General features: G+C 47.3%; 2 protein-coding genes across 6 annotated transcripts in view; both read right to left on the bottom strand.

The window, feature by feature from the left end:
• Positions 1-213: 213 nt before the first annotated feature.
• On the bottom strand, positions 214-11795 carry CDK5R1 (cyclin dependent kinase 5 regulatory subunit 1). 4 transcript variants are annotated; one of them, XM_090044296.1, is made up of 2 exons: positions 11691-11795; positions 214-4171 (listed from the first exon to the last, which is right to left on the bottom strand). In XM_090044296.1, exon 2 carries the CDS (start codon positions 4125-4127, stop codon positions 3207-3209), a length of 921 nt encoding a protein of 306 aa, XP_089900422.1. In that variant the 5' UTR covers positions 4128-4171; positions 11691-11795; the 3' UTR covers positions 214-3206. The 4 variants fall into 4 exon arrangements, with proteins under 4 accessions (XP_089900422.1, XP_089900420.1, XP_089900421.1 ...); XM_090044294.1 differs by lacking the exon at positions 11691-11795 and adding an exon at positions 4309-9678; XM_090044295.1 differs by lacking the exon at positions 11691-11795 and adding an exon at positions 5017-9678.
• The window catches only part of PSMD11 (proteasome 26S subunit, non-ATPase 11), a 32446-nt gene continuing 22506 nt past the window's right edge, over positions 11790-21729 (bottom strand). The window contains exons 10-14 of one of the 2 annotated variants that reach the window (XM_090044292.1): positions 20389-20514; positions 19702-19737; positions 18373-18424; positions 15187-15329; positions 11790-11923 (exon numbers count right to left, since the gene is read on the bottom strand). In XM_090044292.1, coding sequence (XP_089900418.1) covers positions 15187-15329; positions 18373-18424; positions 19702-19737; positions 20389-20514 — 357 coding nt within the window. In that variant the 3' untranslated portion in view covers positions 11790-11923. Of the gene's footprint in view, positions 11924-13627; positions 15060-15186; positions 15330-18372; positions 18425-19701; positions 19738-20388; positions 20515-21729 lie in introns of those variants that run through there. The other variant, XM_090044291.1, reaches the window with a different exon arrangement.

Here is a 21729-nt window from a genome sequence, read left to right as displayed (position 1 = left end):
CTGACTTCACAGCACATTGTGTGGAAGTCCAGAGCAAAATGGTGAACTTGGGGACTTTAACATGATTAAAACACTAGCACAGCTAATGTACTAAGCCCTCTTTCGTCTAGGCAAATCCAATTATTTCTCCAAGGCCATGCATCATTCATGAAAGGTGTCTTACACACGGGTTGCTGCATAAAGGAGTCAGCTACAAAAGGCTTCCATGTAATGGATGGTCAGTGCATTTTATTTAATCAACACAGTACAAAAATAAATAAAAATAAGGGGAAGGGATTAAATTACAGGCACACTGAGCTCCATGACACAGTCTGTCAGATTATAAACCACACATACTTACAAACACACTATACACATACATACAAAATGAGACAAATATAAATTAATAAGTAACAATACCCACCAGTTTGGTCAACAAAGATCTACAGAAGAGATTGCACTAAAAAAAACATACATATACATGTATAATTAGCAGTTTAAATGTACAGCTATGAAGAATTTCAAGTGAAAAAAATGGCACATTATTTTTTTCATTTGCAATCTTAACAACTGGAACAGAACTAAACTAAGAACTGTGCACAGTAAGAACTTACCAGTCCCCAGGCCTGTTAAGAAAATGCCAACTCAAAGACTGAACTATTTGTGTGTGTGCATGTATGTGTGTTGTGCATGGGTGTAATTTTTACAGCCATTTGTTGTAAGTTTTTGTTTGTTTGTTTTCTTGAAGACACAAAATGCTTCTGTTTGCATGCACGATACCACTGTAAAAGCAACGATGAAAGAATAAAGAAAGGGGTTTTTTTTTTTTTGTAGGTTAGTATTTTTGTTCTAAAAGTATTCATATAGCAGCATGTAAATTTCTTTCATTGCTTGCACACTCAAGTATATCAGTTGATCCTTTACACAATACTTATGATCAGTGCACAATGGGAACAATACATTTCACGTTGATGTAATGATACAGGAGCACTTATTTCTCTTAAACCGAACCTCTCGTGAAACTTGTCTTGAAAAAACAATAAATAAATAAAGGGGATAGAGAAGAGAAAGAAATGGCTCTCCCAGACACACAGCTGGAATCTGGTCTGTCCTCAAAACAAGTAGGACCTAATGTGTTCAGCCTGTGTTGGCAACAAGTTGAGCTTCCCAACCGCTTGCCATATGATGCTGTCCTTTTAGAACAGCAAATGTGCAATGGAGGAAGCTGAGGAGGCCATCTACAAAGACCACAGGAGACTTGATCTCCCCCTCATACATTTGCTAGCCAACTGGCTGCAAAGTGCCTTTCCAGCCCTGTGTCTGAGGAAGGGTTAGCTTATGGTCAGTGTGTGTTAATGGCTCAGATTTGGGCCTAGCCTCAGAGGCAATGCAGGCTCTCCCTACATTTGTAAATCCAGCAGTCTTGGATATTACAAAACTGGTTCGTTTCTGCTTCAAACCCCTTAAGCCTAGACCTTGAATTTCACAGCTTTCTGTTCCTTTACATTGTAAATAGTGCTTACTGCTCAAATGAGCAGCAATCTATTCTAACACTGTTAAATATAAAGCCCAGCCCCCCCACCCCCCTCCCCTGCCAGAATGCCAGCATCCTTAAGCCTAGAGTGTTGGATTTGAAGAAGCCTTTAAAGGTTTTCTAACTGGTCTTTGTCTGCAGATCTATTAATGCTATAAAAATCTAGACTTGGTTCTTCTCCACCTCTGGCTTCTCAAGAAGCTAATAAAGCCAGTGGATAAGCTTACCTACAGTCTTTAGCCCATAAAATGAATTCCCTTTTCAGCAGTACTTGAAGTGTGTTTGTATCTCGAACCAGGAAAGTTGGTCTCTTAAATGACACTTAAGTGAAATTAACAAGATTCAAAGCCAATCAAGGGTGCATTAATATTTCATGTTTAGCCTACAAGCCCTGGTCCCCTATGGGCCATTTGGTTGTGAGCCTTTCCTTTTGAAGGATGTTAACAACCTCCCTTTTTTTGTTTAAAGAAACATGATGTATAACTTGCTTGAGCGTCGGAGGTTGGCTGTGACAGCAGGTGCCAGGTTAGAATGCTAAACATGACAAATTCCACAAAGGCTGGCCAGTCAGACGACGGAAAGCAACTGATAGTGCCATTAAACCTCTAGTAAAGCCGACATCAATACAGACCCTACTTCTACATGAACAGAAGAATACCCACCATATTTCAACTGGACCAGGTTAGGCTGCAGACAGTCATTGTACCGACCAGCATAAAATGGTTCACCAGAACAAAATAATCTCCAGGAGCTGTCTCCCTCCAACCCCAGCTTGGCCACCTCACTGCTTGGGTACTTCAGCAAGGAGCGAGATTGCTTGAGGGCACTGCGAACTTGCCTAGGATGTTCAGCTGGCTCGTGGACGAGGAATGACGCTTCCAAGCCTGCATGAGAAACCCTTCTTCCTGCTTAACGTCAGGAGTTCCGTTTCCCTAATCTGGGAATTTTGAGCATTAAAAGGGTAAAACCCCAGGGTGGGGCCAAAGGCGCCAACAATCCCAGCTCGTCACCTGTTCCGTCGCTGGCCACTAACTATATGTTACATGCAAGAAAGTCTGTTTGGGAGACTGATGCCGATTTTTTTTTTTTTTTTTTTTTTTTAAGGTCACTGTAGTTTTTTCCCCATTGCGTGCAGCTTTGAACACCAGCCAGCTTCAAAATAGTGGAACCCACTGGGAAAAACCAAATGTTCAAGAATCCATTGGATTGCCCTGTTCATCCACTGCCATTCCCATTAGGAACGTACATGCCACGATTTCCTGCCAGTCACTGGTCCGAGCCTCCGGCTTACAACTGTATAGAATTACAGTGCGGATAATCCCTACGTGTATTGTCTCGGCAAAGCCGGCACCAACCACAAGGTCTCCCACTGCTCTGCACCTGCTCCACTTGGGTCCTCCCCAGGTTTAGCCAGTGTGGAATACAGTAAGTGGAGGTAGCAAGGCATGTCCCATGCGGCTGCAGAAACCAAATAGATCTTGGCCACTAGAGCATCATAAAAAAAAATCCCCTGGGTCTGTAGAGCTTCCCGGTGACCAAAGCCCTATCAGCCTAAGTGTCTGAGGGTCAGTGCTGCTGCCTGCGGGGTCCCTGGCAGCCCCGCTGACCCGTCCAGTGTCTGCACAACCCTGATTCACGTCCCATAAACGAAAACAAAAATGTATTGTTCCCTCAGTCCCCGGGCGGCGGGCGTTCACCGGTCCAGCCCGATGAGCAGCCGGCCCTTCTCCTCCTGGCTGCACTCGTTCTTCAAGTCGGCAAACACCTGGGTGAAGTAGTGCGGGTCCGCATTGATCTGCAGCATCTTGGGGCTCATGAGGTTAATGATGGAGAGGCAACGGTCCCAAAAGGCCTCCTTACAGCTCTCCACCAGGAAGGGCTTGAGGGGGTAGGAGATCTCGTTCCCCATGTAGGAGTAGGAGAGGTACAGGCAGGTCAGCAAGACAGCCTGCAGTTCATGGTCGGTGGCCACTTCTGAGGAGATGACGTCCCGGCAGAGCATGTAGAGAAAGACCACATTGGCCGGCGTGATGAAGCCCTGGTCCTGCCAGCCCTGGAGCAGCAGGGACCTGTCCACACTGCGCAGCCACAGCACGGGGTCTGTGGGCGAGAGGTGCTTGAGGCGGTAGCACCGCCGGCACAGGAACTCGCCCAAGCAGCGCAGGAGCTCACTGGTGGAGGCCTGGACGATGACCCTCTTGGGGGTGCCAGCGGGGGCGGTGCCAGGGTGCGGTGTCTTCTTGGCAGACGAGAGGGCGCTCTTGGAGCAGGAGATCTGGCCAGCAGGGGCGGGTGGCGGCGCGGGCGGGGGCTGGGCGAAGGTGGAGAGGTTGGCACAGGACAGCGACTTCTTCAGGTTCTCGTTATTGAGGTGGGTGACATTGGGCTGGTAGCTGCCGTTGGGCTGCACCTTCTTGGAGCTCTTCTTCTTGGCCGACACGGCCACGATGCGCTTCCAGGGCAGCACGGAGATGATGGAGTGGCGCTTCAGGCTCTTGTCCTTGGCGTTCTTGCTGTTCTGCACGGCCGTGTAGTGCCCCACCGTGGTGGCCGCGCCATCCTCGAACAGCGTGGCCTTCCGGTAGCTGGGCGACAGCGACAGCACCGTGCCCATGGCGCCGGCCGGGGCGGGGGGGCCGAGTCAGGCGCGTCTCACACCTGCGGCGGGGACACAAGAGCCAGCGGCTCCGGTCAGCGCGGCCGCTCCCGCCCCGCCCCGCCCAATGCACCAGCCCGGGTGCGGCGCTGCGGCTCCCCCGCCCCGGGCCTCCGCCGACCCCGGCCCCGGCCCGCACCTACCGCGGGGCGCTGCGACGCGGCTCCCGCCCGCACTGCGCGCTCCTCCTGCCGCAGCGGCGCCGCCTCCCGCCGCCGCCTCCGCCGCCGCCCGCTTCTGTCCAGGGTTCTGCAGCCGGGGCCGGGCCGGGGGCGGCCCTTCCCCAGCGCCCGCGCCTCGCCTCGCCGCAGCGCCGCCTCCCCCAGCCCCAGCCCCAGCCCCAGCCCCAGCGCGGCCGCCTCTGCTCTGCTCGGCTCTGCCCGGCTCGGCTGGAGGCTGCGCCGCTCGTGTGCGCGCTCCGGCCCGAGACAGGCGCACGCGGCCGCCCCGCCCCGCCCCTCCCCCCCGACCGCGCAGCCGCCCAGGTGCGGGGGGGCGGGGGGGAGGGGTGAGAGCGCACAATGCGGAGCCGGGGCCCCTCCCCCCGCACTGCAAGGCACGGGAGCGCGCCCCCCCCGAGCTGAGGGGAGGGGTTGTGCCCCCTCCGTCTGCCCCCTCATTTCCTCGCCAGCGGCACCCAAGGGTGCTCAAAGCGGGGGCGGGGGGAAGCTGTCAGTACCGCTCGGCAGCGGTGGGTGAGGAGGGGCGAACAGGAGCAGGCGGCAGAGGCTGGGGCACGGGGCCCACTGCCAGGCGCAGGCCCCAGCATCTGCAGCCGGAGCCAGGCACCCCCAGAGGCGGGTACTGGAGGCTTCGCCAGTCTCCCTCACGAGAAAACGCCTCATACCAGCAAATCCAGTCTTGTGCGAGGCTCCCTTCAGCCAGCTCCCCAGGCCAGGCATAGCAGGATCTGCACGGGGAGTGTTTCCAGCACAGCCAGGCAGGCTGTTGGGGCAGGATTTCAGCCCTGCTGGTAAAACTGTAATAACGGCTCTACCCTCAGCCAGCCACAGCTCTGTGTCTGTTTCACTGACCCCCAGTTTATGCTGGGTATATCAAGTGGCTGCAGTGAAGACACAGCTGCTTCCCTCCCCCCCAGCATCAGTATTGCAGGCTAAGGGCTTTGAGCTGGCCTCCATTTGACAGTTTATTTGACCTAGGGCACCCTTGCTGGTCCTGCCTGGCTCCAGGTGGTGACAAACCTCCTCCACCTCTGGTAGGCTCCATTCATCCAAACCACACAAGCTGCTGCCTCATCCACAGAGCAGGTGGTCAATTGCTGCTGTCCGCCGCGCACAGGAGTTGTTTGTTGTTCACAGGTAAGCAGCTGTGGCTCAGCAGGCACCACTCAGACTGACAACTAGTAGGTAATACTCATTTGCAGGAGCCCTCCTTGAGTCAGACGCACCTACTCAGGGCTGTAGATTCACCACCGAATGCCTCCATCTCCCCTTACCTCCAGCCACCTCATCCTTCCCACTCCTTTCCCATGCGCCTGCTCAGCTTTCCATATAGCTGACAAGCCCTCTGTTATAAAATGAGTAGCTTCCAGGCCTTAGTTTAACACTGAGTGTGATCCCCCTCCTCTCTCTCTCTCTTTCTAGGGAGGATGATAGGACTAGGCATCAATCTGTTTTCTTCCTGTCAGGAAGGACAGTTTGAAAAAGAGTTTACACAAGATAACAGTAAGATGACTGATGCTTTAAAGTGATCAACTAAAGCACCCAGCCTCTTCCAGCATCAGTACCCAATTGCAAGGCAAGCAGACAGTGCAACTTGGTGTTGGGGGGGGGGGTTTCTTTTTAAGAAAGCAAAGTGCCAGTCTGAGCGTGATGAAATTCTTATGAGACTTACAAAACACCAAGGGCTGCTTGGGCTCTGGCAGGCAGCTGATTCATACAATGCTGACATAACTTGATTTGGTTCTGGGAAGCAGCAGCCAGTACAGCACAGTGATAGGGGAAGTGATGAGGTTTATTATTTCTCTCCCCCTTCCCCCTCTGAAAAACACTCTTGACAACAGAGTACCAGAAGGGAGTCTTAAAAACCATAACCCCTGTGCACTGTCTGAAGTGTCACTCTTCCAGAAGGAGTGCAGTAATGAAGTGAGATTACAGAGGAGTGACTCAGGGAGAGTAGCTGCCCTAGATTTGGTCCCAGCTATTCCAGAATAAAATTACTCCATTCCATTCACAACCTGGCTGTCTTTGCTAACCATAGCTCTCATTTGAAAATCCTGGGAGTTGAAACCATGCCTTCTCCCTGCTTCTACAGCATCTTTATTAGAAGCACTGATGCCAATCAGACCTTAGCAGCCAATAGTAAAGCTACTGAACAAGTGACAATGGACTCATTCTCCTATGACCGCTCCAGTTCTACAATGTGAACAGAGGCAACAGGAGCCACAGCCAGGCCTATGTGAGAGAGGGTTTGACTGTAGCATTATCCTGGCAGGTCCTCCTAAAAGGGGAGAGAGCTTATGCTGGCACAGAAGGGATATGGCCAGTATTACCTGTATGGTTGCCCAAGTCAAATGAACTACAGCTGCAAAAATCACTGTTCTGCCCATTACCCGCATCTAACCCGAGAGATTTAGTCAGAAGAGAAACGTTAAAAAAACCCAAACAAACAATGAACACTCCCTGACTGACTAAACTACTAACCCAGAAAAAACAAACACCTGCCTCAAACATGTGAATTAATTGTGAAACACTGGACAAGCCTAGCTCTTACTGGAATCAAGCAGCTTCCCCATGGGGTATACTGATTTGCACTCATGGTGTGGAAGCTGAGGAAAACAATACCATAAAATATGGCATTCACATACTTTTCTGACACACATGGGACTACAGTAATAGGAAATCAGCATACAACACAAGAAAAAACCTACCCAGCAGACTTCATTTTATTTACCTAGGTTGTTTCCTGTTTCAATAAAACCAGAGCTGTTTGCCACATGGAAAGAAAGACTACATCACTTGACAATACAGCATCATGTACAAAGTGAAAGGCCAATGCAAACCCCAGCTATTCAATGACAGCAGAAAAGGTACCACAAATGCCACACAAACAGGAAACTGCAAACATTGAGACACGATGACTTCCTGCCTCTGCTGTTTGCTTGGTAGGGGGATCTTATGGGATAAAGGCTGAGGTTGACACAGCAGCTGTGTACTGCTGTTTCTCACACAGTGTTTTGCTTTGAGCGCTGCTTGGATGGGTGGAGTTAGAGGTTGGAAAGCTTTGGTAAGAAGATGACCAATTCCACCCCACCCCCAAAACACATACTACTTGAAAGACAACTTCTTCCAGTCCCTGGTGAAGGTAAACTACGTCTAAGGACCTCCCTTCTAGTCATGCACGGCTATTTCCAGCCATTTCCTTTGGAAGGGAGGGCTCAATACCTTGCAGAACGCACCAGCACCAATTAGGAGGGGAAAATATTGCAGCAAATAGGAAACTGGGTTCATTCACATCCATAAGAGGGTCTCTCATTCAATGAAGTCAGCTCATCGCTGGATGCTTTCTAATACAGGCAAGTCCCCTGTGGATGCCTCTTTTGGCAAAGTACAGAGGTCAGTCAAAGAGTAAGGCCTCCTGGTTTTTTCCCCACCTTAACTTGTACATTTGAAGGGGGTGCTGTCCAACCAAACAATGAAGTTTCCTCTGTGATGCAAAAGTTGGTGTATGGGCAGTCACTGCCCAGCAGAAACAGCATCTCAAATGCATCTCTGTTAGGCTCTTTGCATGCAAAATTTCAGCTTTTCCAGGGTCTGGTTACAGCCCTCTGAGTTTAGTGTGGCTGCCTTAGGTAAGGCATCAACAAGAAAACCTTCCATGTCAATGGCTTAGGAGATAAAAATGTGAATGCCTTGCTTTCTCACTGCCCCTCATATTTATACCAGCAAAAGCCATAATTTATATACAGATGTAATAGTACATGCACTGAGGGAACTGGTACACACTATACATGCAAAAGGACTATTTTACCAGCATAAGCTACTTGTGCAGTAGGAGCTCTTGTCCATACAGCTACAACTACACCCGTGTCCCTGGGTAAAGTCCTTTCAAACCAGGTTTCTAATGAGCTGCACACTCAGTAAAGCCCTGGTGAAATGTTAGACTGCCAAGTGTGGGACTCGTGTGACAGTTGAGAGAGGTGGTCATACTGTTATACAAACAAAAGCACACACAAACATTTTATATCCAGCAAAACAAGTTGAATCTGCAGCATTTTCACAGAAGAAGAACGTCAAGGCACATTCTGAACAAAGTTCTGACCCTGTATCCTAACAGCAACTTTCATGGTATCTTCGCACTAGTAGTAGCCAGCAAGTATGGCAACTGTGTAACAGGAACAGGACTTCAGGGAGCAGCACAGATAGAGCACCAATTTGTGGCTGCCTTTTGAAGTAGGCACCACAAACACGCTTCCTAAAGCCTTATTTTGGTGATGTTCCTTGTAGGTTTCATTCAACTGAGGCTCTACAATATGGGTCAACTCATTTTGTGCCTCCAGCATTAGAACAATCCAAATGTTACTGTATATAGTACGCTTTAAAAGAAAAAAAAAAAAAGAGTGCAGGAAGGATATATACATTAGACTTAAAACACCTGGACATCCACTTTCTAAGATGTGACAGAAGTTTTAAACATGTTAAAGGAGACTCAAAGTCTTTGCACAGGACAGCAAGATCAATGGTGGTTCAGAGGTAGCCTGGCTGCCTTCCTGGAACCTTGTTGGCATTTGTTTGCTAGTGAATGGAAGGATTGCCTTGTAAATCAGTGAGGTATCTCTGCTCTCACTTAAATCAATTGTCTGTCTCAAACCTCCCAGAAGTGGGGAATGCTAATGTCAAACCAGAGCACCAAAAAGGAGCAATTCCTTCTGTGCCATTTCCAAAAACATAACCAACATTTTGGAGCTAAGTTATTCAATTTTTAATCTTGCACTGAACTGTAGCGACACCCAGAGGCCATTTCCAACACTACAGATTACAAATATACAATTAATTCTTTATTCTAAATCAAATAATCTGCAATGTCTAGTTAACCTTGTTCAGCAAAAATGGCCTTAGCTTGCATTGATCCATGTGGGGTTTGTTGTTTGTTTATTAAATATGTTTCACTCTTTAATCTATTAGCATTTCTCTCATCTTAGATAATACAGTTGTTCATAGTCCATATTACTTTCTGTATCATTCCAATGCAGGTGGGTTTGGTTAGCAGCTTAATAGAAGCTTCAGTTCTAGATCAGTCCAAGGACTGAAAGACTTATGCACTAGATCAGGGGTATCAAACTCACCCAGCCCTGCAGGCTGGAAGAAGATAGCTAGGCCTGTGATGGTCTGTGGGCCATATTGAGCCATGCCAGAACCAGCAGGCAGGGTGCCATATGCAGGGTTTGCTCCATGCCAGTTCCCTGAACTGCATATATCATGCACCAGCTCCACTCTGGGGCTTGCAATGCATGTGGCTTGCAGGCTGGACCCAGCACTACAGGTGCTGCACATGGCCCGGGGGGGGGGGGGGGGGGGGGGGGGGGGGGGGCTTGGGGCACGCACTGCATTCTGTGCCCCACCACACCAGCCCTGCACGCTGGCAAGGGCAGTGGATCCAGATCAGGACCCAAGCCACCCATGCATGCTGGAGATAGCATGCAGCCCCAGCAGCAGGACCAGCAGGCAGCACACAGGCTGGACCAGCCATGTGCACTGCACGTGACAGAGGACTGGCATGGGGCATGTGCTGCACATGGCACCCTGCTGGCCTAGCACTACACACCAACTCTGACAAAACCTGATCCGGACCAGCCCCAGAGCTAGCACGCAGGGCCAGTCCAGCACAGATGCTGAATTCAGAACACGCCCTGTGCCAGCCCCCTGAGCAGTGTGCAGCACTTCCGGCACCTGGTTCTGCCTGCACAGCAGCCCAGCTCAGAGACACATGAGTCAGACCATATGGCTCCATGGGCTAGATCTGGCCTACAGGCCATACATTTAATGTATCCTGCCCTAAATTATGGGCATTTATATCTCTTAAAAACTCACTTGTAAGAATTACTTGACATAGAATTTACAGGGGTGGACCTTGGGGCCTTCTGAGAAAGTGGAAAGGGGCTAAACTAAGAACTAGTGAAGATACTGTCTTCCCCTCATGCCACACCCCCTAACTGCCCTGTGTGGCCAGTGTGCTTGTGAAGGTGGAAAGCAGACACTGCTGTGACCAGGGTAACAAACTTTAGGATGTGGAATAGCAGACAATTGAGGGCCTATGTTTTTGGGTATGGTGGGGGGGGAAAGGAGAGTAACGGACAGCAGCAACAAGGGAGCTTCCTGGAGAGGTCTTGCCACCACCTCTGGCCGCCTTAGGAGGTCCCATCAGCCCTTCCATAATGCTAGGAGAAGCCAGAAGAGAAGTAGGTAGGACATGGGCTGAGAGAGAGGCAGTAAAGGAAAGAAAAGCAGCACACCCATCTCTACCTCTACAGTCCAAGCTAGTTCAGGGGAAACGACTCAGCCTTCTGTGCTACAGAAATATGTGCACAGAGAGGTATGAACTGTCCCATACAGACTATCAAGGTGTTCTTCTCAGCTCTCAGCACAGTGTCTATAGCATGCCCCCTGCCTGGCACTTTCCTGGGCTAGGTCCTGTTTTGCTTTGTACTTTGTTGCAAGAGTTCAGAAACGCTCCTCCAACACAAAACAGAAATTTGGCATGGCTGGGTCTCTTGTACCAGCCTCATCTTCAGTGTAGCAGCAAATCCCCACTCTCCTAGACTTGACACCACAAATTAGACACAGCCACAAATGATACTTACATGCTGTGGTGGAGCAGTTAACTGCAGAGTGGTGCACTTGCAGGATGCTTAATTGTCTCAAAATTGCACAGGCACCATGTGCTCCCAAAGGGTCCCCCTTCCATTGTGGTCTCAGACACCAAAACAGCAGCATTCGGCTTCCTTGAAGAGAAGCACCAGATACATGGATCCTTGGGCCCAAGGGCAGCCCCCAGCCATGTGAAGTACACCACTCTATAGGCATCACTCACAAAAGCATGCCTGAAGGGGGCCTATTGCTCACATTGTTACTAAAGCTTTTGAGGTACAGTCAACAGAATTTTTTTGAACTAGACCTTGGTTCCAGGTAATTCCAGTCTATATACTACAGTGTACATTTGAGTTAGGTGCATAGTTTCTCTCCCAACCTTAGCTCTGCACAAAACCCTTTTAAAAAAAAAAGCAGCAGCAAGCAGCAAATTTGAGGGGGGAAAAAAAAAAAAAAAAAAAAAAGAACTCTCTCAGGAACTCCTTGGCAAAGTTGGACTAAACTTATACCACAAAGGTAAATTTGTACTGAGGCAGCATATCAGAACCCACAGCATCCCACTGTTCAAGATAAATCTATGCGGATAGATTGGGTGGGGTGAAGTGGAAGGGGGAAGAGAGAGGGCATAAAAAAGGATGAGTTTAGTCAGAAAACTGCTTCATCCTAACAACAGAACCTATAGTTGCTTCTCTACCTTATTGTTGGCACAAGGGATAAGCCTTCCAGCTGGAGCCCCTTTGCTGGCTCAGAGAAGTAATGAATGCATCGGTTTCAGAAGTCTGCTGATGGAAGGACTTGCCCCGCTGTCTTTAGATTCCTCCCAGTGACTCATGTAAGCTGAAATCCTCTGCTTGTGTAGCCACCACAGCACAGCAGACTGGCTTCCAGTGCTTGTGCAAACCAGTTTGTGGCATGGATCCTAGTGGCCTGTCAATTAAGAGTAATTTATTTGTGAGCACTGCTTCCCTGATGTGGAATTCAGTGCTGAGTGCACCAAATCTTAGTACAGTATTAGTCACAGATATGCAAAAAAAAAGTAACAGCTTCTTCCCCTCACTACAAGCAGCTCTCTTTGAACTCATGATCAAATGGTCTCAAATTTGCACTGCCTACCCTTACCCAGACACCCAAGATGCATCAGTTTTCAAGGACAGTGAGTATGCATATGGATTTCAAATTTAACTCACTGTTAAAGAGAAAGCCCTGCTCAACCACAAGAATTAGTAGTGCTTCTCAGTTTAAGAATGTTCTCACTAAATGGCTGAAGCCTTTTTTTTTTTTTGATCCAAGCACTTAACCTCATGTTTCACTTGCAGAACCCCTTGTCACAACACACTGAAGAGCACTTGGCCTTTGGCACTACTGTATAGAAAAATGCTGCCTTTCATCTGAAAGTACCACCCTGATCCTTCATTAACACGGGAAATGGGAGTGCTTCCTTTATCCTATGTTATTCTATTGATACATATTAAAATAGTGAGTTGTGTCCATTTAAAGACCCTGCCCTAACTTTTACACACACACACACACACCCTCTTCACAGCAGACCTCTGCTGGCCTATCTATACTGCCTGTCAAACTACACCAGCCCAGGTTGGAAAATGATGCAGTGAAAGTTGCACATCCTTAGTGAACCAGCATTAAGGCAGCAATAGATTGTGATCACATTGGTACATAGGAAATGAAACCAGTGTACAGTTGGGGCTTGGTTCGTTTTTCTTAGTAATACTGCTCTAATTAATTCTGACATGGTATTGTTTCTATAAGGGGGTATATATAATTTCTATAGTATAGTACATATTAATGTATCAGTAGATGGTATAGATAGTATATATTACCGTATTTACGCAGATGCAAAATGAGGGTCCCCCCCCCAATTGGTATAGGAGGGGAAAAAAAGCCTCTCATCTTTCAGTCGCATACAAGGAAATCTTACTAAATACAATGTCTGTCATTAAGCTGCTGCCAAAAGTAGCATTCATCAGGGCGTGGAGCTGCTCCAGAGCCCAGCTGGGATCTTGCAGCAGTGACAGTGTGGTCCAGAGGCAGGGCAGAGCTGGCATCTGCAGCCTGCATGCCCCAGGCAGGGGTGTTCATGCAGCAGATCACGGGCTCTGCCTTGGCTCCAGACCATGCTATCACTGCTGCAAGGAGCCAGGGCAAAGCCAGGATCTGCTGCCTGCACACCCCTGCCCAGAGCATGTAGGCTACCAATCACAACTTTGCCCCAGCTCCAGACCACGCTGTCACCATCACAAGATCCCAGCTGAGCTCAAGAGCCACTCTGCGCCCTGCTGTGCACTGCTAGGGCCGGTCTCCACAGAAACCCTGGCCTGGCACTATCAGTGGGGCTGCTGCTGGGGCCTCCATGGAAACCAGCCCCAGCCACATGGGCAGTGACTGCTGGGAAATGGAGTCCTGCTGCTTGCCAGATCCACCATTTTGCCCACCCCTGTTCTACAGACTCCTATGACAATGAGTTTCAGAAATAAACAACATACTCTATTAAAGAGTGCTTCCTCCTTGCCTCCTGATAATTTCAGTGGGTGCCCCCTAGTTCTTATTTTCCAGGATTTGGTGAATAACAGTTCCCTGTTCATTTTATCCACGCTCTTCAAGACAGGAGACAGATTTTGAAAAAAAAAATATTTTATTGGAACTCATCTGAACATCAGATATACCTGGTGTTGGTTAGCAAGAACCGTTTGTACATTTGATATTGATGGTGCCAAAAACCCAAACAGTGACTGACTGGATGAGATGGAGAGTTAAGAAAAAAAAATCCAAAGTTAAAATGTGGACAAAGCAGAAAAACCAGCCAGTCTAAGATTTTAGTGTGAAGGCAAAATATCCCTCAATAAAACAGAATCCTTTTACAAAATATAAATTTAGTAAGAAAAAACATGGAGTGGGAAAGAGAAAGGGAGACAGAGGAGAAAGGAAAATAAAAGATCAGCACAACAGAGATGCAGAAGCTTACACTGCCCAAAAGGCATTAAAACCTTGCTAGTAATCTCACCATAAAATGAAACATGCTGGAATACACAGCGCTCCACCCCCCCAACACACACTTATTACCTTGAAATAGTAACTAGGAACATCCCTAGCGAGTGCTACGCTAGGTCCTTCCAGAAGGGCCGAGCTGTCTTGCATCAGATGTTTAAAAGGAAACACTGTACAGCAGAGGTAAGTCATGACAATCTGATCAGTGCACAGGGCAAAAGACTGCCTACCCACTTGGACAATACGTTTGGTGCTCAGAGGGAGGCGAACACTTCGGGAAATACCTGCTCACCTGTTCTTCCTGACAATGTGGGGGGGGGGGTGAGGGGGCGGCAATGGGGCGAAAAGTTAAAACATTTAGAACCTAGTCTATTTTAAAACAATAGCATGCATTACAGGTCTCCAGGGAAACCTGTGCTGTTCCCTTTGGTAGAAACTGGCTTACCGTCAGTTACTGCAGTTATCTCTACTCTTTGAATTAAATTTGGGCTACTATAGCACACTAACAGTTCTGAAGTGGGATCTCCCCATATGCAAAAGACTTCAGGAAAGAGTCACTGGGGAGCTGACTAGTGGTTATATTAAAGATTTAAAAAATAAACCAGCAGTCCATTCATTAGGGTTTTCTGGTTAGGTACAAATGGAAAAAAGCTATACTGTCTATATACCATCAGCGAGTCTGGGTTTCAGAGTAGAGGAAGAGATGAAAAAACTGTTTTCTTAGCAGTTGGGCACCTATTGGTAACAAAGCCTTGTCCCTGCTTTACTCTGACATCCCACAGGAAGTGGAAAGCACATGTTTAGGTAGTGTAAGCCTTTTTCCTTTTATTTAGAATACCCTCATTGTTTAAACAATATTCCCCCCGATACAAAGTTCGGCCAATAAAGGTTACATGGAAACTGGAACACGCATCGTATGGAATACAAGATGCACTGGATGAGGAAGTTTAAAAACTTTCCGAGCGAAAAGTAGAACAAAGAAAAAGTCTCCTAGCATTTTCCCAAAGGTTTCACTCTCCTGTCACACACACTCTCCATATGACAGCTACCAAGTTCAGCTCTGTAAGAGAAAACAGAGCCACATCAATCAAGGGAAAAAGGAGATTAACCACAGCCCATGCTGTACCTTGGCTAAAGTGACCGGAGTGGCAGAGTGGCTGTGTGGTTGGTTTCTTGCATCCACTCACCTATGTTAGCTTCTTGGCTTTGTTGTAGAGTGAATCCACTACTTTGCTCATATTCTGAATAGTCTCAAGGGCAGCTTCATAAGTTTTGTCTACTGGCGGCTCATCAAAGATAATCAGGACTCCCTCTCCTTGGTCAAGAATCCCTGCAAATGCAAAGCTCTGATTATGCAGTGCTCATGTTCACAGATTTCACAGGACCTTTTCTGAATCCCTGCCATTACCTTAGGTCAAAGCGTGGAATTCTCTGCCATTGACACCTATCTAGGCTCATGTTGCCAACAAATACCTTGCGCTGCTCTCTCCACAGATGTTTGTGACAACTGTTCCCCTAACACTTGTCTCCTCCCTATGATTCTTCGTTTAAAAAAAAAAAGGTGGCTTTAAAAAAGACAAAGAGGCCAGATTCAGAAAGATATTTAAGCACTTAAACTCCCGGTGATTTCAGCAGGGAATCATTTTTCTTTTGGATCTGGCCCCAAGTCCTTTGATGGAAGGCAGAGAAGTGTTAAGATTTTAAAATAAATAAATAAATCCCAGATCTGGCCAGACATGCTAGAGAAAAAAATCTGCCTCTTATAGTGAACAGGGTAGGGAGGAGTGAGGGAGAAGGTAATAATCATGATGGCCTCTGACTTGCTCACCCGCATCACCTCACCAGCAAGTGAACAATCTTTGTAAGACTTTTCAGATATTGCAGGGATATGTTACTGGTAGGGGTGCACTGATAGAGATTTTGGGGACCGATATTTAAGGAGGCATATCAGCTGATACCAAGCCAGTACAGCTGCTTCCAGCTGGTAAGTCCGGGTGTGGTGGAAGGGGAGGGAGGGGGCATGGGGGTGTAGATCAATGCCCCCTGCAGTGAGGGAGGGAAGGGACAGGCACTGCCCAGGGTGGTGGGGGCAAGGGACAGAAGCACAGCTCCGGGGGAGGGGGAGGCGGGCAGCTCTGACTGCTGATCGCACCCCAGGAGGGTGGTGGGGTGTGTGGCTCTTCTTGGTGGGGGGCAGGCTCGGAGCAGGTGCTGGCAGCATTGGGAGGGGCAGCAGACGCCCCAAGTTTCACCACCACTCTGCTCCCAACCCTGTGGTCGCCAGGCGCAGCCCAGCTCCATGTCCTGCTTCCACCCATGCGCTGGGAAGAGCCGAGGCTGTGCTGGGTAGCTGGTGGCAGCAACGGCACTGGGAGCAGAGCCATAGTGAAACCTGGGTAGGGAAACCTGGCTGCAGTCCCTACCAGCATCACCAGCACCCACTCCCAGGCTCTTCTTGGAGCAAGGGGTGCATGTGCGCGCCAGCAGCACTGAGAGGATGCTGCATCCATCCCAAATTTTGCTGCTGCTCCGCTGTCAGCACCACTGTTGCTGCCAGCCGCCCAGTGCAGTCTCGGCTCTTCCCAGCATGTGGGTGGAGGCAGGACATGGAGCCGGGCTGTACCTGGTGGCGTGGGGCTGGGAGTGGAGCAGCAGTGAAACATGGGGTGGCTGCAGTCTCTCCCAACACCCACTCCAAGCCCAGTCCCTGCTGAGAAGAGCTGCTCAGCACTGGTTCCAGCCCACCCTGCCTCATGCAGATCCAGGGGCACCCCCCCATGGGCACCACCTGCCCCTTCCCCACCCACGCCTCACCATGGAGGGTACTGATCTACCCCCCTACACCCCTTCCCGCTCCCTTTCTGATTTACCAGCTGGTGGCAGCTCTCCATGCTGCCAGCTCTGCTTTGTGCTGCACTGCGGCTTCGCACAACATGGGCATTTATGGGCCAAATTAATCAGCCGCATTGGGCCAATATCCTATACAGCAATTTTTCTTTATATCAGTACCCATCCAATATTGGACCTGCATATCGGTGCACCTCTAGTTGTATGCCAGCTTATTTTTCCCCAGCAAGAAGCTTCCTTTGTCTAGTGCACAGCATTTAGAGATCTCAGAGCAGGAATAAAAGGCAACTTTATACCAGGTCCACTTGTCTGCATAAGCTGAAATTTCCAAAGGCTCTAGAGCCCAGTGAAATTTATCTTCTTGAGCCCTTTGCCAATACCATAGTTTGATAGGGGTTTTTTTCTTTAATGCCTTTTACATTCATTCTCTACCCAACACAAGTCCCATAGGTGCAGCCTTTGTTCATCCTGTCCATCTATATTAAGATGGCTTTCTACACAGGCACCCAGTATATAAAAATGCAGAGGTCACATTAATACAATAGCCTCTGTAGGTCCCAGCCAAGAATAGGACCCCACTGTACTCTGTGCTGTATATGTGCCAAGAGGCACTCCCTGCCCTGTAAAAACAGAACAAAAAAACAAAACAAAACAAAACAAAAAAAACTTACTATTTAAAACAGACAAGGAAGGATCATCACCCCCTTTTATAGATGGGAAATGGAAACCTTATGTCTGTGGCAGGGCCACCCAGGAAGAGCATAAAGCCATCCTTCCTACCTAGGTGAATACACTGAGCTCCTCTTCAGAGGAGAGAGTAAAACCAAGGAAGTTCTTCACTTTTCCCATGGAGTCCCATTTATAAAATATTTTTTGCCAGAACAGTTCAGCCTTGGATTTCTTCCCCACTCTGAGGAATAAAGTTTACTTCCATACCAATTCTAGCCACTATTCACTGCTAATGGAGCAGCTTAGCAAATTTAAGGATTCATTGTGAGGCCGCTGTTTCACTGATTATGGACCAGTTCCAACAAGGAGCTCCAAAACAGTGCATCAGTTTCACTGAATAGTCTACAAGCCATAACTAGGAACAGAGGCACTCGACCACCTTCAGATGCAGCTAAGTTGATTTCTAGTGAATTACAAACTTCAATTAACTCTTGAGTTTCAGACTGATAGAAAAAGTAACCCTGGCAAAGAAGTTCTGACTTTGGATGTAAAGCATCAGTAACCATGGAGGTTCAGTGTGCCAGTCTCAACTGTCTCTATAAAACTTAAGATAGGATGGTGTGGGGAGAGGAGAGGGGGCCAGGATAGTCTCCCAAAATAAAAAATGCTCAGTATGTTAGATGCCACCTGGAGTCTTCATTGTCTTTTCTGTGAATGACCATTAGTTTTCTATGCCTGACATTTGAATTTAAATTAACACTTCTGGATTATGCCTAGGTTTGGAGAAGAGCTAGGAAGAGACTGTGCAACCTCCCTACACTTGATATGGACATAAGGTAAAAAGTAGAAAGACTCACCATGAAATTTCTTGTCCAGGATCATCTGTGACAGTTTTCTTTCTACATCAGCCTGAAATTGAAGCAGAGAATTGAAACCGTCTCCTGGAGCTAGCTGAAGAGCAGTGGATTTCACCACTCTACACCTCCAGCCCTGACAGGATACAAAATAGCTACTTCCAGGGGATTTTTCAACATGGGTCACTAATCACTCTTGGAAGTCAGATCTTACACACACTAGCTTGGACACAATAGTATGTTTTAAACAATGGAAGAAGTCAAAGCAGGTACCACCAGGCACTAGCTTCCATTGAATAGAGTGCCAAGATGACCCCAATTGAGTAGAGTGCCTAGATGACCCTCTTGCTTCATGAAGCACAGTACAACTTTCATGTCATACATGCTGTTATCAGGATTATTTTTATGCTTTAGCCAAGCTTCACCACAAGTCTGTTAACACAGCAATACCTGCAACTGCCACTGAATGACCCAATGGGAGTCAGCCCCTCCCTCCATTTTGCTATTTCAGTAGAGCACATGCCACTTGAAGATAAGGAGTGTGTTTGTGTTCCCTGCTCTTACTCAAAATATCAAAATGTGCACTGGTGTCCAAGATGTCATCTAGTATAAGAACACACCATTCAAAACAGTGTACAATGGAAATGAGTATACAGCCAGGATCAAGGCACTCCATAATCTGACTTGGCAGCTTCAGGTTGTTAAGTCTCAGACAATTCAGGGCAAAAGCCCTTTTGGGTGGTACTTGGGCAGGAGAAGTATTATTTACTAGGACTTAAACCAGCTCAGATTATCCTTACTGCAATATGGATAGTTAGCTTTGTGGGCTAAGCAGTTGCTGAGTCAAACTGATACTCAGGAAAACTCCAGCCAGAGGGACTAATTTGGCCTGATGTCTTAGGATGTGTTAGAGAGCTTGGTTCCAACAGCTTTATGATCATTTGCTGCTCACTCACACAAACCAAAGCTAAAACTAATTCAACCACAGAAGCTCTAGTATTGTACAAGAAGGGACTTTGACTTGTCCAAAGAAGTCTTAGCAAGTGGCGAAAATAGCAGGGAGCAGGACCTTGGTTTTTCATGGAGGACCTCAAAGGGAAGCCCATGTACTCCCCTATATTACATCACAAATGTACATTGAAGAGTATCCTACATCAATCCCAGCCCTCATGGGGGCTGTTTTCCAAGAGGAATCTGCTCTAATTGTTGTGGAGTTGCCAGCACCTGGAGGTTTAATGTGCTAAATTATCTCATGATGGTTAATACCATGACCCCTCAAGTTTCTTAACCCTCTTATTAAGCAGTCTCTCTGATTTCTAGAGATGTTCTTACCTTTGAGAGCTTGATGAGACTGGATATGTGCTCAATCTATAAGAAATCAACAGATATGGGAAGCAAGTTTTATGGCTTGTTTTCAGTACAGAATAATGAAGTATAAGGCCTTGATACATGACACCCCTTTACACATGACACCCCAGCCCATCAATACTCTAGTTTTGTGCCCTAGATCAGCTCCTTTACTTCAAAAGCTTTATCTCAGACTTCAGACCACAAAAATGTTAATAGAAGATGGACAGACCAGACTGCTGGATCTCCATTCTCTGCTTAAACATAAAATAGCAGCTCTGCTATAAAAATAAGTATTAATTCCAGCCTCAGCAGCACTCCTGGAAGACACCCTAGAGCCAAAGCATTACTACTGAAGGCATTACAGATTTGTCCATAGATCAGTATACAGCAGAGAGAGGCTTTCAATAGTTCCAGACGGTATCCATAAGCCTTTTAAATAACTAGCATTTTTCAGCTAAAAGTTATGAATTCTGAAAGTTTCAGGTTATTAAGTGATCAGTAAAATTCAGAGAGATGAGATTCCCTCCAGCGCACAGCAGTTCATTTAGAGAAAGCAAGGAGGAATAAAATATCAAGAGCCAGCACTTTGGTATGCACACTGTAGGAAGAAGAAAGATACCGGGGAGGGCGGCAAAAAGACAATGACACAAAACCAATCCAAACAATTACCTGTACTCTGGAAAAGGGTTCAATGACTCTGATCAGATTTTGTTCCAATAAGTTATCATACAGTTTTGCCAAATGTGTATTTATAATGGGATCGTCCCTGAGCTCCACCTTATAGTCTGTTAAAGCCTAGAGAAGACATATTGAGAACAAATAAATCAGCATGAATAGAACTATTAAATCCATCCTTCTGACAAGGCAGAAGATACCATGGTGGTGGTGCAGGATGATTAACGCAAGAATAAATTAGTAATACTGGGATTCTTTTAGCTGAAGGGCCATTAGGTCACATCAGCCTAACTAGCAAGTTGGCTGACAGCTATTATCTCCATTTTTACACTGAGAGCAACTTGCTCTCCTCCAAGAGGTCTGGCATATGAGGATAGCTTCCTGGTACCGTCTTCCTTTCCCATCTCCTCTCTGCAGCATTTTTCCTAGAGTTTTCCTAAAAACTCAGTCTAGGAAGACCTTTAAAAAGGCATGGAAGTACTCAAGGGAATTCACTGAACTGAATACTGCTTGGGCAGTGGATTTCTCCAGGACCACAGCAGATGTTTACTGAAGATAATGGGGTAGAAGGAATCATGTCAGGAAGAAGAAACTAACCATTCTGAGTCAAAGTTCCTCCTAATCTTCACCCTAAATATCCCCAGATACATCTTGAGGCAATTGCTCCTAGTTCTATCCCCTATAGTCACAAAGAAAAGCCCAATTTCCATCCTCTCTATAGTCAACCTTCAAGTCTTTGAAGAATAATATCAAATTTTCATCCTGACTCTCAGTCTTCTCTTTTCCAGGATAAATAACCATAGTTCTTTCAGCCTTTCCTCATAAGTCTTGCCTCCAGGCCTTAATCATTTTTTGTTACTCAGCACCAGACTCTTTCCAAACTGTCAACTTTTCTTGAAGTGCGGAGCCCAAAACTGAACACAGTACTCCAGGTGAGGCCTCATCAGTGCCGAATACAGTGGAAGAATAACTTCCCTTGATTTGTATGCAACACTCCTATTAATACAACCAAGGATGCCGTTGGCTTTTTTTTTTTTTTTTTTTGCAACAAGAGCACACTTGTTGGCTCATAATCAACTTACAGTCCACTATAACCCCCAGGTCCTTCTTGGTTGAATTGCAACCAAGCCAGTCTGTACTTGTGCATATGGTTATTCTGTCCAAAGTGCAGGACTTTTCACTCATCCTTGTTGAATCTCTTCTGATGGATCCAGACTAGACCATTTCTCCAGTCTAAATCCAAGTCCTGCCCTCCAGAGTATTTGCAATTCCACCCAACTTGCTGTCGCCTGTAAATTTGCTAAGCTGCACTTGATCTCATTATCCAAATCAACG

The sequence above is a fragment of the Crocodylus siamensis genome, chromosome 4 (assembly GCF_052110815.1).
Source record: "Crocodylus siamensis isolate JL-2025a chromosome 4, ASM5211081v1, whole genome shotgun sequence".
NCBI classification, from domain to species: Eukaryota; Metazoa; Chordata; order Crocodylia; family Crocodylidae; genus Crocodylus; species Crocodylus siamensis.
The sequence above is the reverse complement of the archived record's forward strand: the minus strand, read 5'-3'. Positions and strand labels throughout refer to the sequence as shown.

Bases quoted from the DNA above. Each gene is read 5' to 3' on its own strand.
- CDK5R1 (XM_090044296.1), bottom strand. From the start codon at position 4,127: ATGGGCACGGTGCTGTCGCTGTCGCCCAGCTACCGGAAGGCCACGCTG.